This window comes from Hyperoodon ampullatus (assembly GCF_949752795.1).
Source record: "Hyperoodon ampullatus genome assembly, chromosome: 14".
Lineage (NCBI taxonomy): Eukaryota > Metazoa > Chordata > Mammalia > Artiodactyla > Ziphiidae > Hyperoodon > Hyperoodon ampullatus.
The window spans coordinates 53,944,868-53,962,829 of record NC_136927.1 but is presented as its reverse complement, the minus strand read 5'-3'; the positions used below and the strand labels follow the sequence as shown (position 1 = coordinate 53,962,829).

General features: G+C 46.4%; 1 protein-coding gene across 1 annotated transcript; it reads left to right on the top strand.

Annotated features, from left to right (window-relative positions):
• Nucleotides 1-3,951: 3,951 nt before the first annotated feature.
• TMEM225B (transmembrane protein 225B) lies at nucleotides 3,952-14,657 on the top strand (the record flags this gene model as incomplete). Its single annotated transcript, XM_079720275.1, is given in 7 exon segments — nucleotides 3,952-3,963; nucleotides 6,224-6,434; nucleotides 7,364-7,510; nucleotides 7,913-7,914; nucleotides 7,918-7,984; nucleotides 8,273-8,410; nucleotides 14,336-14,657. Coding segments are annotated over 7 exon segments (750 nt in total). The 3' UTR covers nucleotides 14,509-14,657.
• Between the last annotated feature and the right edge of the window lie 3,305 nt (nucleotides 14,658-17,962).

Below are 17,962 nucleotides of genomic sequence, written 5' to 3'. Positions count from 1 at the left end.
CTCACTGTTGTGGCCTCTCCCGTTGCGGAGCACAGACTCCGGACACGCAGGCTCGGTGGCCATGGTTCACGGGCCCAGCTGCTCCACGGCATGTGGGATCCTCCCGGACCGGGGCACGAACTCGTGTCCCCTGCATCAGCAGGCGGACTCTCAACCACTGTGCCACCAGGGAAGCCCCTATAATTTTCTACAAAATTGATTTCCTTGTTTTCCTCCGGTGGTATTTAGCTTCCTTCTCGCCCCCCTGTATTTTCTCTCTTTTTTTTTTTTTTTTTTTTTACTGTTGTGGCCTCTCCCGTTGTGGAGCACAGGCTCCGGACACGCAGGCTCAGCAGCCATGGCTCACGGGCCCTGCCACTCCGCGGCATGTGGGATCTTCCCGGACCGGGGCACGAACCCGTATCCCCTGCATCGGCAAGCGGACTCTCAACCACTGCGCCACCAGGGAAGCCCTGTATTTTCTCTTAACTGAAAAGAGGTTTAGAGGCCTGATAACACATTTTTGGCAAGAATACCTCACAGGTGATGTCTCCTTCATACTGTTATCACCTCAAGAGGCACATATTGTCAGATTATTCCACCTCAAGTAGTGCTGTTTGTTCACTTGTTTAAGGTAGTGACTGCTAGATTTCTCCTGTGTAAAGATATGTTTTCCTTTTGCAATTAGTAATTTGTGAGGATGATCTACTCCAGCACCATGTGAAGAATCTGTTCCTCTACAGCCTAATGTTTTTAGTAATCATCCATGATCCTTTAGCAACCATCCACGTGATAGTTTGGGCATGTTCTTTTTTTTTTTGCCGTACACGGGCCTCTCACTGTCGTGGCCTTCCCCGTTACGGAGCACAGGCTCCGGACGCGCAAGCTCAGCGGCCATGGCTCACGGGCCCAGCCGCTCCGCGGCATGTGGGATCCTCCCGGACTGGGGCACGAACCCGCGTCCCCTGCATCGGCAGGCGGACTCTCAACCACTGCGCCACCAGGGAAGCCCGTCGGGCATGTTCTTAACCTGAGACTCAGTTTTTTCATCTGCAGCCTGGGCATAATAATGCCCATGATTTGGATTTGATGTGTAAAAAAGTATGACATAGAGTGCATATGATGATGCTGTCACGGTTTGCCATAACTTCTCCCTTCTTCTGAGAACACCTTTTAGAAAGGTGTTCTCTAAAGGTGTTCACTTCCTTTTAGAAAGTTTGTACGCTGCTCCAGATAAGTGGTCCACATCGCTGGCTTCTTAGATGATCCTACCTGCCTGGCCTCTGTGGGGCACAGCTGAGCCATCTTCTTTGGCCAGAGTGGAATGAGCTTTTGACCAGAGCTGAGCCAATCAGAATGCTTCCCTGGGAAATTTCCAACCAAGTAGGGGTGGGAATAGGGTGAAGAAGATATTCTTTTTCCCTCAGGTGGCTAAATGTGAGGATATGAGTCTGGAAGTTGACTGTGTCCCCTGCCGCCTGGAGGATGATAGCCTATGGGGTGGAGGGGATCAAAGCCATCTCTCTGAGATCAGGGCAGAGGGGGTCTCCCTGGCCTGGCTCTAGGCCTCCCCAGCTGTACTCTGCCCTGCCCCAGCTAAGCCAATAAAGACCCTGTCTTGCCTGAGCGCTTACAAATCCGGGTCTGAACCTTAGGACAGATAGAATCCTGACTAGTAAAAGGGCCTTTGCTATGCCTCTCACATGATAGGTGATTCAATAAATTAGTGGTTCATCAGCTCTCATCCCTTCCTGTTGTCTTTGAATATGTGCTGGCCCTAGTGGAGAGGTGTGAGGAGGTGGCAGACATGGTCCTGGCTTTTTAAAATTTAGCAGTTACAAATGCGTTTCCTTGGTGGGCGTAGACTCAAAGCAAGGGGGGCTGGTGACTTATCCGGCTCCAAGTGTGGCCGCTCTTGCCACTCGAACCGGCCCCCCAGCGCCACCCCCAGGGCCAGGAGCCAGAGTGCCTCTGTTGGAAGAGCCTAAGTTTAAAAGTTTAAAACCAGCCCACGTGGTGAGAGGTGCAGTCAGCCTTAAGACGCGAGGGCAGAGAAGAGCGGAGGAATGTGAGGGCCGGGGGGCGGAGTGGCGGCGGCGGCGGGGGGGCCTGAAGGCGATCAAAACGCATGCGCAGGGCAAGGGCGAGGGAGGGCCTGGGAGTGGGGGAGGGGGGTGAGCGAGGGTCTTGGGGAAGGGGAGCGAACTGGCAGGGCCTTGGGTAGTCAGGAAACTCTGGCTTCTTCCAGACTCTCGGTCCAGGCTTCTGTTTGTGTAGCGCAGCCTCTCAGCAGAGTCCACAGCGACGTGTCTTCCAGGCACTTCCAGCCATCTCATGGGGGGAGTTACTATTATCATTCCCGTTTCACAGATGAGAAAACTGACACCCAGGAAGGAGAAGTAACTCACCCAAGGTCATCCTGCTGGTGATGGCAGAGCTGGAATCCGAATTCAGATCCGCGGACTTAAGGTCGCTCCAGCCCCGACTCTGTTCCGCGACTGCGGACCACTCCGGAGGCCAGGTTCCCCCAGCCGAGGGCCAGGTGAGCAGCGGGCGGCGGCGGGCCGAGAGGTGAGAACCCCCGCCCTCCCCTGCAGGGCCCCGAGGGCTCGGTGGGCTCTACCGGGAGACGGAGCAGACCCTCGCCGGGCCTCGGGGGCCAACGGGAGGTCCGGACCGCGGGCCGCCTGGAGGGGAGCCCCGCCCGGGAGACCGCGAGACCGGGAGACCCCAACGGTGCCTCGGCAGAGGGACGGGAAACAGTCGGGGGGGGGCGGTGGCGAGCGGAGGTGGAGCCATGGGTTGGGAGGGGGAGGGCGAGGAAGAGGAAGAGGCCCCCCAAACCCCAAACATTACCGGCCGGCTGTTGGGACCCGCGGGGATGGATCTGGGGGCTGATGGCCAGGTCAGCACCCATCTTTGGGTCTGGAAAATGTCACTGGGGCTTTGGGGCCACGGAAAGGTGGAGGGTGGTCAGCAGGAAGGAACCTCTGACGGAACCTAAGCCAGTCTGCAGCCCAAGTAGCCTCAAATTAACTGGCGGGAAAAGTGGGGAGTGAGGCTCCTCGTGGCCCAGACGGTTCCCTCCTGGTCTCTTCCCGGTCCAGCCTGAGATGCACTGTATGTTGCTCCTCTCGTTCTTCGCCCTGTGTAGTTCTCAGCTGTCCCTGGCATGCGCAGGGCCTGGCCCGATGACAGGGCTGCCCTCGGGCTGCGGCGCGATGGCTCAGGGAGACTCTGCCGCGGGAACCCGGGCCCCACGGAGCATGCAGCTCTTCTACTTTACAGTGCCATAGGTCCTTTTCAAAATAATAATGAAAACAATTGGTGACAGTAGATGGCAGTAGTTTTGCTTTGTTTTGAATGCCCTTGGCAAAGTGAAAAGTTGGCAGTTTTCTGTTCCCCCCATTCTCTCTCCCTGACCCCCAATTTTGGGAATCCCGAACTGAACTGCTGGCCAGTGGCGACTGGTGAAGAGGTGAGGAGGGAGGGGCAGCCGTGCAGGACTGTGGTCCCTGCCTCCACTCTGACTGAGCCTGGGATCCTGGACCAGTCCATTCTTTTTTCCAGCTGTTTCCCCATCAGTACAAAGGGTTCTCCAAATCCCCCTTTATATGAACATGTCTATGGCCCTTTGAGTCTGGCTTATATCACTGTGTCCCCCAATTGTATATCCCTGGTGCACAGTCATCCAGAACCAGCACTGAGGGCTGCTCCATGCAAGACGCTGGCCTATCCCCCAGAGGAAGGCCCACAAGGTCCCCCTCACTGGAGAGCAGCCTGGGGTGGGCAAGGGGACAGACAGCTAGGAGGTGGCGCCTGGCTCTCAGTCACCCCAGGCGGGGGAGGGGGGGAGGGAAAGAGCTGTCCCACGTGACAAGTTTATGTGTCTCTCCTCCCCAGTAGTTACCAAGAGCCTGCGAGTTCCTGTCTTTTTTCATCCCTGATTCTCCCCATTGGCCTAAGCTGGGCATGGGGCGCCCAGTAAGTACACAGTTCACTTTTGTGGAATGAATGGTTAATGGCTGGTGGCTGGGAGGGTCCGTGGAGTGGACAGGACCAAGCTGAGCTTTGCAGAAGATGTGGGATTTAAAAGGTCTAGAGGTGAAGTGAGGGCACCGCACCCCCCTCCCCCCGGGAAAGGCTGGAGGTGCTTGGGGTGACTGTGGTGTTCTGGGAATGGAGCGAGACATGGCAGGTGTGGAGGCAGGAGGCTGGGTGCGTGGGAAACTCTATGAAAGAAAAACTGAGAAGGTGAGGAATGCTGACGAGGTGGAAGTGTGGGAGAAATGGAGAAGCCGGCAGGAGCTCCAGGCTAGAGCATGGGGGATGGAGAGGGTGACTAAAATAGGGAAGACACCGAGGTCAGCTTTAGACGCATTGAGGTTCATAGTGGGGGCGGGGTGGGGCAGGAAGGGGCTCAGACCATCAACGGAAAATGTCCAGGGTTCTCCATTCCATCCAGAGGATGGGGGTCAAGATGCCGCCATGACTCCTAGCTGGAGAGCTTTAGAGCCAGGACTCAAGGGTCTCTGGTCTTCATCCTCTTAGAGTAGAGGACACCGAGGCCCTGAAGTTCAGGTGACTCATCAGTACTGGCCAGAGGGTGGAGGGAAGATCAAAAGGGAAGCTTTGCAGAGACGGCAGGATAAGTTTTTCAGGTGGGAAGACCTGAAAAAAAGCAAGTAATGAACAACAGAAAGAGGAGAGAGTGCTTTAGAAAGTTTCCAGGCACTCTGACAGCAGTCGAAGGTTAACAGTTGTTAACCCTTTTATAGACAGCAGATTTCCTCTGCCCTCTACCATCAGGCTTGTTCTGCTATGGTGATCAGCAGATCTCAAAGCCTCAGAGACACTCCTTGCCCCCGGCTGCAGTGAGAGGGGCGTCCGCATGGGGAGCGTGGAGGGGCCCCAGTGCGTGGGCACACACAGGGGCGGAGAGGAGAGGGAAACCCCTCACTCTGAGGGCCTTGTCTTGCACACAGCAGTGCGCAGCTGCGAAGCTTGGCGCTGCCAGGCAGTCTGCTTAGGCAGGAGCCTCCAGGCCTGGCTCTGGGCATGACTTGGAAAGAAGGGCTGTTGTCTTGGGGTGTCCTCCACCTCCCATGTCCTGTCTCTCACCCCCTGATGTCGCCATTCTGCACCACCGTGTGGCCAGGGTCATTGGGGGCCACCCGGACAGGGCCCGCCCTGCCTGCCGCACCCAGGCTTCCAACCGCCCCTCTCCTTCCCCTGCTAGCCTGGAGAGGAAAGCAGACTAGTTGAATACATTTGCCCTTAGGTTGTGAATGCGAGTTTCCCTCAGGAATGTTTGCATTTTAGAAGATGGTGGCCCCTCACCCTCCAACTTTAACCCAATGCCTGGGCCTGAAGCACTGTGCCTGACACTTCGTTGGCAGCATTTTACTTGGCCCTCGCAAGGACCTTACTAGGCAGGTGTTATTTCCTCTTTTTTCCAAATGGGGACCCAAGATCCTGAGAGTTTTAGCCAGTTCCCTGAGGTTACCCAGCCAGCAAGTGATAAAGCTGGGACACAGTCACGGGCTTCCAGAACCAAATCCAGCTGTCGGCACTTAGCTTCCACATCACAGGTGCTCCTTCCAAGAAGACATCCTTAATGACAGCTGGTGGTGATGGAGAAGTTCTGAGGGATCCTTAACTGAGGGTCTTGACCTCCAGGCCTAGAGGGTACCTAGGGCTTCTGGAGGGTCTGTGAAACTCTAAAACTATTTTTAAAACTTTCTGTGTGCATATTTTCTGCTCATTTTTCAGCAGAGGGCTCCTCCAGGCCAGGTGGACCCCTGTCCGTCTACACCCCAGGTCCTGAGAAAAGAAGGCCGGTCACTGAGTAAAGGCACTTCAGGCCCTGGTTTTAATCTCTGCCCTGGTCCTCATTCTGAAATCTCAAAAGGCACATAGTAACTGACAGCTGACTGGAGAGGTTCTTCTGTGGCCAGTGGGTGGGTGTCAACAGAACTGAGAGGTGGGAGAGGTGGAAATTTTACAGAGGTGGAAATTGAGGCTCAAAGAAGGGACCCCACACACTCAAGATTGCCCAGTGAATTAGAGGCAGAAATGTTTTATGCATTGTTTAGGCCTACTGAAGGCGTCTGTAAGGCTGTAAGTTTAATCAAGGCAAAGAAATCAACATTTCCCGAGCCTCACGTGTGCTAACATGTCCACGGGCATCATCTCCTTCACCCCGTGCTGCGTGAGACCCCCCCCCCATTGTTCCCCTCCACAGGTGATGCTGACATTAGAGGACAAAGACATGAAGGGGTTCACCTGGGCCATAGCCCCTGCCTTGACCTCCCTGGGCTACCTGCTTATACTGCTGGTCTCCATCTTCCCCTTCTGGGTTCGTCTGGTGAACGAGGAGTCCCAGGAAGTGTTTTTCAGTGGCCTGTTTGAGAACTGCTTCTATATCAAGTGCTGGAAGCCTCGACCCTTACCCGGTAGCAGGGGGATGGGGGTGGGGATGGGGGCGAGGGAGATGGGGCCAGTGCGGGCGTTGGGGAGTGACAGAGGACTGGTGGGGGCAGCTAGGACAGAACTGAATTCGCCCCTGACTTCTCCCCACTAGAGTCCATTAGCGCCTCCCCCACCCTTAGTTGTGATGCCCACCGTTACCTCCTGGGATCGCCAGACATCCCCTGTGGGGGCAGTACTGCCCTTACTAGAGAACCACTGGTTTAACCCCAGGGTAGGTTCTAGAATATCTGGGTCTTCAACACCTTTGTCTCTTTGTCCCTCCCCCAGCCGCTCACCTCTGCATGCTCAGGAGGTCATACAGACTCACCTTAACAAGGTCTGAATCATGCCAACAGTAGGAGAATGAATCCCCCTCGATCCTCGGTCTGTTTCACTACTCCTGTTAACGTGGATAATTAAATAGGGGTGTGAGGGACTCCTTGCAGAGCTCAGAATATCCTGACCTCACAGAGTTCTGATTTTCCACCGGTGACTTATTTCAGTGTGACCAATGCAGATGCAATTCTTCACATTTCCACATGCAACAAATTTTATCACGACAATTTCATTTTATGTTGTTTATTAAAGACACCGTTTTTTCCCAAACAATACATGATTTTCCCCTACACTTTGATACAACCAGATTCACGTAACAGTATTTGTTAAGAACTGCTTAATAATTTCAGTGTCTGAAATTGCCCATCTAACTTTTTTTTCATGTCATGGGGAACAAGATGGTGGGCCCAGGGCATGCTTGGGGGCAAAGCAGCCGGGTCAGAGCCTTGGTCCCAGGCCACGCTTTGGGATCTGATGGCGACCAGGCTCCAGGGCCACCCCTGCCCAGGCTCTGCAGGGCTCTGCCCTCTGGACCAGCGTGCCCAGCGCCAGCCCGCTCTCCCTCCCTCCCCTGCAGTTTACATCATCGTGGGCCGTGTTTTCCTGCTGTCCGCTGTCATCTTGTCTTTCCTCACCACCGTCGTCATGGTGTCCTTTGCATCTCGGCTCTTTCCGAGGACCCGGAAGCACAATCTTGTGTCAGCCTTCATCAGCTTCCTCACAGGTGGGGAGCAGCAGGCGGGCCCCAGCCTTGTGGGTGGGGGATCTGGGGAGATGGCCAGAGATGGGGGGGTGGTCTCTGGAGAGGGGATTTTTAGGGCCCCTCTCCTCCACTGCCCTCTCAATGAAGTAGCCCACCCCAACCTGCCCCCTCAGGGATTGTGATCCCCCCGCTTTGGGGCTCATCCTAACTCTGCACTCCCAGCGGACACAGTCCTCACAGCCTTGGCTTGGTGTCATGTCTGGGGGTCTTTTTCCCATAATCTCTATCCCAGCAACTGTCATGGAGTCTGGTACAGGGTTATAATATAATTGAAATATCGAATATAAATGAAATACAAATGTTTCTTGGATGAACGAATGGAAGAGATCATCTCTGCCCTCTGGAACCTTTTGACTTTAAAAGGCTGACCAAGGCCCTACCCTGGGAGGCTCCCATCAGATGGAGGAGGTGGAACGCTCACAGTGGGAAAATCAGGTTGAGTTTCGTCCAAAACGTCACACCCAGGGGGCCCCATCTGGAGTCAGCCAAGAGCACAGGCACAGAGGGTACCCGGGAAGGGGATTTCTGATCATGGGGCCCCTGGGAGGTGAGGCACACGGGCTTTGAGATGAGTTGGGAAGGAGGGCGAGACAGGCATGTGGGGTGGAGGTTATTGGCTCTGAAGGGGCAAGGGTGCGGGCAGGAGCCACACAGGTGTAGGAAGCCTGGAGTGGAGGTGGGAGCCACGGGAGGAGAGCAAGGCTGCCGCCCTGTGACCCACAGGGGCCTGTGCCTTCCTGGCCTTGTTGCTGCATGCCCTGGAGATCCGGAGTCTGCGGATGAAGCCCAGCCCCCCGCAGTTCTACGTGCAGTGGCCTTACTACGTCCTGGGCTTTAGCATCCTTCTGTTCCTAGTGGCTGGTGAGTGTCCCAGGGCTGGTACCCTCTCCCTGCCCTCTGTCCGGATTCAGGAGCTGTGGACGCTCTAGAGCTGTGCTGTTCAAAACCGTGGTCACTTGTGGCTATTTAATTAAAATGAAATCAAGTTAGAACTTGAGTTCCTCAGTCACGCCAGCCACACTTCACATGTTCAAAAACCACGTTATTATGTGCCTAGTGGCTTCCACATTGGACGGTGCGGATGCAGAAGTTTCTGCTGGACAGCACTGCTCTAGGGCCTCAGCCCTGTCCCCCACCCTCGTCCTCCCCATTCTTATGCTCCTTGACTTTAGAACCAAACTTGCACACTTTCATACTCTCCCTTACCACCATCGCGGCTCCTAAGGCTTTCTATTCCTGTCTCTTTATCTTGAAATCTGTGATCTTATTCCTCACTCAGTCGCTTTTTCTTTACCAACCGTCATCATCGTCATCATCGAAATTTTTAATCCCTTCTCATTTTGTCCCTACTCCTAATCCTCTTCCCACTATTTTAACCTGACCCATGATCAGAACCTATTTTAACTTGATTCTATTATGCATTGAATATATAACAAAGAATGTTTATAATATATCTGTAAGATACAAGTAATTATAAATAAACTGTACACCCATATTTCCACCATATAGTTTAAGAACTAGCCACGTTTTGTCGAATCCATCGTTTATAAGTTACACCCTTATTTTATGTACCACTGAGAAAGAAAAATTGATACCAAATATAATTCTAAGATGCTAGAGCTTGTAAGGTACATCCTCATTTCAGAGATTTTAAAATGTGAAAAAAAATGGGTTTGTCAAAATTAACAAAACATGTTAGAACATTAAGTATTCAATATCTTTGAAGTCTTCCCCCCTCTACCATGTGGCTGTTCCTGGCCTCTTCCTCTTCTCTCCCCTCTGGATTCAATTCTTCAGAAATTTATGCCAATCATGTTTACTACACATATATATCCTTAAACAACATATTATTTAGTTTTGCATGCTTTAAAACTTTATATGAATATAATCAAACTGTATTTTTTCTTCTGGAGTTTGCTATGTTTGATCAGCATAATCTTGAGATTCCTCCATGTTAATATGAGGAACTAAGCTTCATTCATTTTTACCACCTTGAGTATTTAATTGTATAACTAAGCTTTCCTATAGAAGCATGGCATTTCTCTATGGGAGAATTTTAAGTTTATGACTGAGTTTCTTTCATGATTATAGGACTATTCAGATATTTTATTTCTTCTTGAGTCAGTTTTGGTAATTTATATATTTCTCTAAGTTTATACATTTTATCTAAGTTTAAAATTTTATTGACATAAAATTACTCAAAATGTTTTACTTTTAATTTGTGCTGCATCTGTAGTTATGTACTTTAAAAGAATTTTTGGGGGGCTGCATTGGGTCTTCATTGCTGCGCGCGGGCTTTCTCTAGTTGCGGTGAGAGGGGGCTACTCTTCGTTGTGGTGCGCGGGCTTCTCATTGCGGTGGCTCCTCTTGTTGTGGAGCATGGGGTCTAGGTGTGCGAGCTTCAGTAGTTGCAGCACGCGGGCTTCAGTAGTTGTGGCTCATGGACTCTAGTGCGCAGGCTCAGTAGTTGTGGCACATGGGCTTAGTTGCTCCGTGGCATGTGGGATCCTCCTGGACCAGCGATCGAACCGTGTCCCCTGCATTGGCAGGTGGATTCTTAACCACTGCGCCACCAGGGATGTCGCTGTAGTTATGTACTTTTTTCACACCTAATTTTCTCTTTTTTCATTACTATGTTTGTCAGAGGTTTATCAGTTTTTTTTAGTGTTTTCAAAGAACCAGCTTTTTAGCTTTCTTGAAAACAAACCTTGTTTGTTTTCTATTTAATTACTTTTTGCTTCTTATTTTGAACTTCCCTCCCTACTACTTTTTTGTGTGTTTATTCTGCTGTTCCTTTTTCAGCTTCCTAAATCAGGATCTAAGCTCATTGATTATTTCTTCTTTTCTAAGTAGGCATTTAAAGCTTCAGTTGCCCTCTAAGAATTGCATCTTTATTTGCAGCTCTCATTTTGATGTGTAATATCTTTTGTTGTTGTTTGATTTCAGATATTTTCTTGTTCCCCTTATGATTTTTTCTTTGATCCATGAATTATTTTAAAATATACTTTTAAATTTCTAAGCATAGAATTTTTATTGTATCTTGCTGATAATGATTTTAACTTAGTTTCAATTTGATGACAGATCATGGTTTATATAGTCCTAATATTTTCAGATTTATTGACTTGCTTTATAGCCTAGTCTGAGGTCCGTTTTCATGTCTCATGTTGAATGCAACCTTTTATCTATAAACATTACATCAAGCTTTTTTATTATCTTGTTTAAACCTTGATTTAGAATTGCTATATTTTACTAGTGGATTGAACTTTTTGTCATCATGCTGTGATACTTTTTATTCCTTATAATGTTTTTTGTTGTAAAGTCTGTTTTATCTGATATTACTATAACTACCGCTACATTCTTTAGGTTATTATTTGCCTGTTATGTCTTTTACTTTAAACCTGTCTCTGTCTTCACATTATGGATGTCTCTTATAGATAGCTTATGATTGGATTTTTTCATCTAGTCTTATTATAACCTTTGTCTTTTATCTGGAGCATTTAGTTGATTTACATTTATTGTGACTACTGATATATTTGTATTTTTTCTACCACCTTAGTTTGTGCTTTCAGTTTTTTCTGCTCCCCACCCTCTACCTCACTTGCCTTGCTTTGGGTTGATTGAATGTTAGTATATAATTCTCATTACATTTCCTCCCTCATTAGCTTGGAAATTACACGGTCTGTTTTCATTTGTGTCATAGTTACTCTTGACATTTTAACATGCTTAGTTAATCAGCATATTTATTCTCTTCATAAATAATTCAAGGACCCTCCCCCCCAACTTATATGCATTTTGTCCAGTGTTTTGGTTTCTTCTGTTTTTTAAAAAATTCTATACATTATTATTATTATTATTTTATGCATTTAATACTTGTTTAAATTTACCCACATATTTACCAATTTAGCTGCTCATCAAACCTCAGACCTTCTATCTAAGATCATTATCCTGAAGTACATACTTTATAATGATTTTTTTAAACTTTTTATTTTATATTGGAGTATAGTTGATTAACAATGTTGTGTTTCAGGTGTACAGCAAAGTGATTCATTTATACATGTATCTATTCTTTTTCAAATTCTTTTCCTATTTAGGTTGTTACATAATATTGAGCAGAGTTCCCTGTGCTATACAGTAGGTCCTTGTTGGTTACCCATTTTAGATATAGCACTGTGTACCTGTCAATCCTAAACTCCCTAACTATCCCTCCCTCAACCCTTCCCTCCTGGTAACCATAAGTTTGTTCTCTAAGTCTGTGAGTCTGTTTCTGTTTTGTAAATAAGTTCGTTTATATCATTTTTTTATAATGATAATGATGACGACTCTAGTTTTGACAGTTAATGTATTTTATTTATTTATTTATTTATTTATGGCTGTGTTGGGTCTTCGTTTCTGTGCGAGGGCTTTCTCTAGTTGCAGCAAGCGGGGGCTACTCTTCATCGGGATGCGTGGGCCTCTCACTATCACGGCCTCTCTTGTCGAGGAGCACAGGCTCCAGACGCGCAGGCTCAGTAGTTGCGGCTCACGGGCCTAGTTGCTCCGTGGCATGTGGGGTCTTCCCAGACCAGGGCTCGAACCCGTGTCCCCTGCATTAGCAGGCAGATTCTCAACCACTGCGCCACCAGGGAAGCCCTCATTTTTTTTTTTAGCTTTTTTAATGAGGGTCAGTTAGAGATATACTATCTCATATTTTGTTTGTATGAAATTATCTTTCATTTTTGTTTATTAAAGTTAGTTTTGCTGAATATACATTTTGAAGTTAACAGTTATTCTCTCAGCATTCAAGATATTATTCTATTACTTTCCCACTTCTGTTCTTATTGTTGAGAAGTTGGCTCTCTTTAAAAATATCATTCTTTTTGAGGCAACTTTTTGTTCTCTGAGACTTTTTTTGGTATTTTGCAGGGTATGGATGTTTGTGTTATGATCTGATGTATGAACTGAAGCTGAGGAGTGATATCTCTCAGCATTTGTAAAACATTTTTATCTCCTCCCCATTTTATTTCCCTTTCTTTTTGTCCTCTGTGGAACTCCAGGAAGATTTCTGTTAGACCTTGTTACTCTATCCTGCATGTCTTAATTTCTCTTTCATATTTTCTGTCTTTGTCTTTCTGGGCTGCATTGTGAATAACTTATATAGATGCATCTTCAATTTTACCCATTCGCTTTTTAAAAAAAGCTTTATTTATTATTATCATTATTTTTTAAATGTATTTTTGGCTGCATTGGGTCTTAGTTGGCGGGCTTCTCTCTAGTTGTGGCATGGGGGTTTTCCCTTCTCTAGTTGTGGCGCACAGGCTCCAGGGCGTGTGGGCTCTATAGTTGTAGTGCACCAGTTCCAGAGCCGTGGGCTCTGTGGTTTGCGGCACGCGGGCTCTAGTTGAGGCACGCGAGCTCAGTAGTTGTGGCACGCGGGCTTGGTTGTCCCATGGCATGTGGGATCTTAGTTCCCTGAGCGGGAATCAAACCCGTGTCCCCTGCATTGCAAGGTGGATTCTTTACCACTGGACCACTAGGGAAGTCCCTACCCATTCACTTTTTAGCTGTGTCTGATCTATTTAACCTAGCCATTAAATCTTTATTTCAGTTAATCTATTTTATAACTAGAAGTTGTATTTTCCTGTAAATCTTGTTACTTTTATGCTTTTTTCCTCATGTTTAAAATCTGTTCTCTGAATATATTTTTATTATACATGTTAAACATACTTATTTTATATTCTGTGTCTTATAAATTTAACAACTGAATTATTTGCTGCTGTTTCTATAGGCTCTTGCTGTGGTACCTTCTTTCTTGGTATGGTCTGTGGATTTCGACTGTGAACTTATTTTCCTTGGAATATTTTTTTGTTGTCGTTGTTGGAAATTATTTGAGGCCTATATTTAAAGTGTTTCCTCAAAAAAGGATTTGCATTTGCTTCTGCCTGGTGCTTGGGTGCAGAACTACCCTAGGATCACAACCAAAATACTTAGGTATTGTTAGTTTAGCTGCAGACCCACATAACAGCTAGCCTGTGTTTGTGAAATCTCAGTCAATGCAGGTAACTTTGCAGTTCCAGTTTCATGTGGCCAACTCTTATTAGATTTCCCCACTGTGAGCAGGACCTGGGCTTTCCTTTTATTTTTCCGTGTCCCGAAAGGCCAACAGAATGGAAACTCAGGGTCACCTGGGTTGAGTGCATGTCTCCAAGGTGAAGGCTAATTGTGTGGTTGCTTAGCCCTTCAGATTCCTGTTATCACTATGGTTTTGGCGTCTAAGAATGTCTTACTCTGATGTCAGCTTGATGATGCATTTATAAATAATAGGTTTTTGAAGAAATATTTAGAATTTTTGTTGTGTTTAGTGGGAGAGTAGCTAGTCTGCTATAAAGCTAAAAATAGTTGTCTTTTATCTTAGTCTTAGCCGTAATACAGCATTTATTATCCACTCAAGATATCTCCGTTTGTTCTTATCAACATTGATTCTCTTCTTCCTTTCTTTCACTTACTGAGGGTCTTGATTGAGTTGGCCATGAAGAGGCCTGGGCTTTGTGTTTGACCTTCCTCTCTGAAACCTTGTTTTCTTACCTATTAATGGTTAGACAATTGCTAAGATACCTTCCAGCACTGGCCATGGTTCCATGAATTTATCCATCTATTTGTATGCCTTGTCCTTTTATTGGAGGGGAGAACTAGGAGGGCAGGTGCAGACCAGAGGGAGTCAGGTCAGAGGAGGGAGTTTCCGACCTCTAGGGCAGGCACTGAGCTTGACACTCTCTCTCTCACCTGACCCAAACTTTTGCTGTCACCCAGGTGCCATCTGCCTCGTTCAAGAAACAGCCTGCCTTAGCTGTCATTTGTTGCCCATTTCCCAGAGTACTGAGGAGACCCAAGAGATCTCACACCTGGAAAACGTGGAGAGTTTGGGAGGAGAATTGAGCTCCATACAGAGGGAGACGCTGCTGAAGGAAGAAACAGTTATCTAGACCAAGATAGTCTGTGCCCTGCCCTTCATCAAGCTGTGTGAGTGCACACGTGTCACTGTGTGTGGCTCCCCCACCTCCACCAGTCTCTGCTACTTTTGATGAGGCTCTTGAGTGTCAAATCAACCCTCCACTTCCCCTACTCAAAGTGATTCTATCTTGCGTGTGTTTGAAATTTGTTAAAAGTTTTCTGAATTCTTCTGAGCTTTCTGAGTGATTTTTTTGGACAAGTGTTTTCAATAAAACAATGACTACTGTCTGTTAATCCATGCCTCAAAAAACAAACAGGGGTCTTCCCTGGTGGTCCAGTGGTTAAGACTCTGAGCTTCCAGTGCAGGGGGCACAGGTTCGATCCCTGGTTGGGGAACTAAGATCCCACATGCCACACAGCATGGCCAAAAAATAAACAAACGAACAAACAAAACACAACAAAACACCAGCCTGCAGCCTAGAGGGCAGGAAGGGAGGGAGGAATATTAGGAAATGATCAAGTGACGTGAGTTTTGTAAAATAAAAACTGAACAGAGTATAACCACCCCACTGTTCCAGCCATGCTGATCTCCCAGTTGTGGCTTTCCATACTCATTCTGCTGATTTAGGGCGGTCTGGCCCACTGTTACATATTTTAGAGTTTGTAGATTTTCTCTATGCCTAGTTCTATATTGTTCCTATAGGGTTTTGTGAGGTGGCAAAGTGAAAAGACTGGAACTAGGCTGTCATCATCTCCCTATAAGAAAGAAACTCCCAAGATACCTTTTGGAGAGAAATGTAATAAAAAACTAAAGACAATCTAACTAAAACACCTAGTGCCTGTTCTTCAGGTTTGTATGTCCAACGTAGGTAAAATCGGAGTCCCTGAGGAAGAAAATGGAAATAAAGGAACAGAACAAGTATTTAAAACTAAAATTCAAGAAAACTTTACTGAAATAAAGTTCCTTTCTATTGAAAAGGAATCTATCGGAAGGAGTAACATCTGCTTAGGAAAACTGATATGAGATTATCAACCTCTTCCATGATGGGGCAATGCTTTATTGTTATTATTATTATTTACTGGAATAGACACTCTGGAACAAAGCATGGCCCCATTGTGGAAGGCCTAGAGCCTCTTCCTTTATGCACAAATACTGGCGTACTATGCAAAATTACTAGACATGAAGAAATGTGACCAAGAAGAGAATAAACAACCAATAGAAGCAGATGACAGAATGATCCAAATATTGGATTTAGCAGACACAAACTTTAAAATAACTATTATTAAGCTATTATTAATGTGTTAAAGAAATTAAAAGAAGTGCAAAATTTTCAAAAAATGGAGGACACTCTACTGAGATGCCATTTCTCCCCGTGAGATTTGCAAGAATCAAAAGTTTGATGCAACATGTTGTGTTGGCTAACCTGTGGGGAAGTAGGCGCCATCTTACATGGCAGATGGAAGTGCAAATGATACAGCCCTCCTGAGGGGAATCTGGCAATACCTACAAAACTGCAGAAGTAATGCTTTAACCCAACCCAACTCTCAATTTAAGGATTTATCCAACAGATATACCTGCACACATCTTTAAGAATGACATAGGTGCAGGGTGATTAAATGCTGCAGCTTTTGCAGTAACAAATGATTAGGAGCAACTCAAATGCTCATCAACAGGAGACACTTTAAATAAATTATGTTACATCCACACCAGCTTAAAAAAAAAAGAATGAGAAAGGTCTCTAAGTACTGATATGGAATATTTTCTAGGACATATTACATGATAAAAAGCAAGGTACCTAGTATATTTCCTTTCGTGTAAGAAAAGGGGAGAAGGTAGGGAAATATGTGAATATTAGTATTTGCAAATAAATAAACACTTGAAGACCGTATAATAAATGAATGAATCTTTAGAGATGGGGGTAGATTAAGAAATGGGGTGGAGGCTTCCCTCGTGGCACAATGGTTGAGAATCCGCCTGCCAATGCAGGGGACATGGATTTGAGCCCTGGTCCAGGAAGATCCACATGCCGTAGAGCAACTAAGCCTGTGCGCCACAACTACTGAGCCTGTGCTCTAGAGCCCGCGAACCACAACTACTGAGCCCATGTGCTGCAACTACTGAAGCCCGTGCACCTAGAGCCCGTGCTCTGCAACAAGAGAAACCACTGCAATGAGAAACCCGCACACCGCAACGAAGAGTAGCCCCCGCTTGCCACAATTAGAAAAAGCCCGTGTGCAGCAATGAAGACCCAACGCAGCCAAAAATAAATAAATTTATATTTTAAAAAATGGGGTGGGTGGAGTGGGCAGAGGGAGGAGTAATCGTTCTGTGTGTAACTTCTTATATGAGTTTGGCTCCTGAATCATGTACATGTATTACCTATTCAAAAATTCATATTAAATCTTAAAGGGTAAATTGGGTAATATAAGTCAAATATCCAACACTGTCCATAACAGCACTCTGAACTCCTATAACCTTCATTTCTATAGTTAGTGCTAAAACAACGTTCACATCTGCCATTTCACTCTGTACTGCTAAAGACAGGCCAGCTATGATTCTACCCATTTTCTTATTAAAGAACCAGAGAGGTGAAGCCCTCTGATGTTCAGTACAGGTTTTTAAAATTTTAAAGTAAACTCTGCTGCCTCTTAACCTGTTTCCTCTTTATGGTCATGACAACTTCTCCCGGCTTTCTGTATTTCACCTCGTAACCTCATCTCTTCTGTCTCTTGTCAGATAATTTTCTTCCTCTCTCCCTCTGCATCTGTCCCTTTCTCCTTCCCTTCCTCCCTTTTTCCCTTCTTCTTTCTTGCCATGCCCCCATGCTCTCAATTCATTCAGTACCATGTTCTTTGCCAAAAAAAAAAAAAAAAAAAAAAAAGCCTTCAATTGCTCATCTTCCTGAAATCTGCCTTCTTTCTGACAATGCCATTTCCCTAGCAATCCTTAGTTCTAGTCTGGTCTCTCAGGGCCAGGAGCATGAGGTCAGAACTTATCTGGTTTCTTCTGCAGTTTTCAGGGTACCATTCTTAATTTTTCTCCAACAATCTCTTCTTTAAACCATGGGAAAGTAGGGTCAATGATATAGAAAATCTCTCCAGATGCAAAAGCACAACATAAAACTGCAGTAATTAAAACAGTTTGGCAGGTCCTGACACAGGATACAGAGATTACAGAACAGAGTAAGAGTACTAATATAAAGCCTACTTTATAGAGGAATATAATATTTGATAAAATTAACCTTTTAAATCAGCAAGGATTATTGATCCTTCAATATGGTTGAGGAAAACTTGCTAGCCATTTGGAAAAAAAAAAAGACTGGCTGGATTTTCTCTTTTTTTTTTTCCTTTGATCAGAATGCATTTCCGACAGATCTCAGATTTAACCTAACAATAAATGTCTTAGAAGTGTGTACAGGGGATTTACAAAATCATCTTGGAGGATGGAAGGCACAAAACAGAGAAGATTTAAAGAAAAAGGAAGGA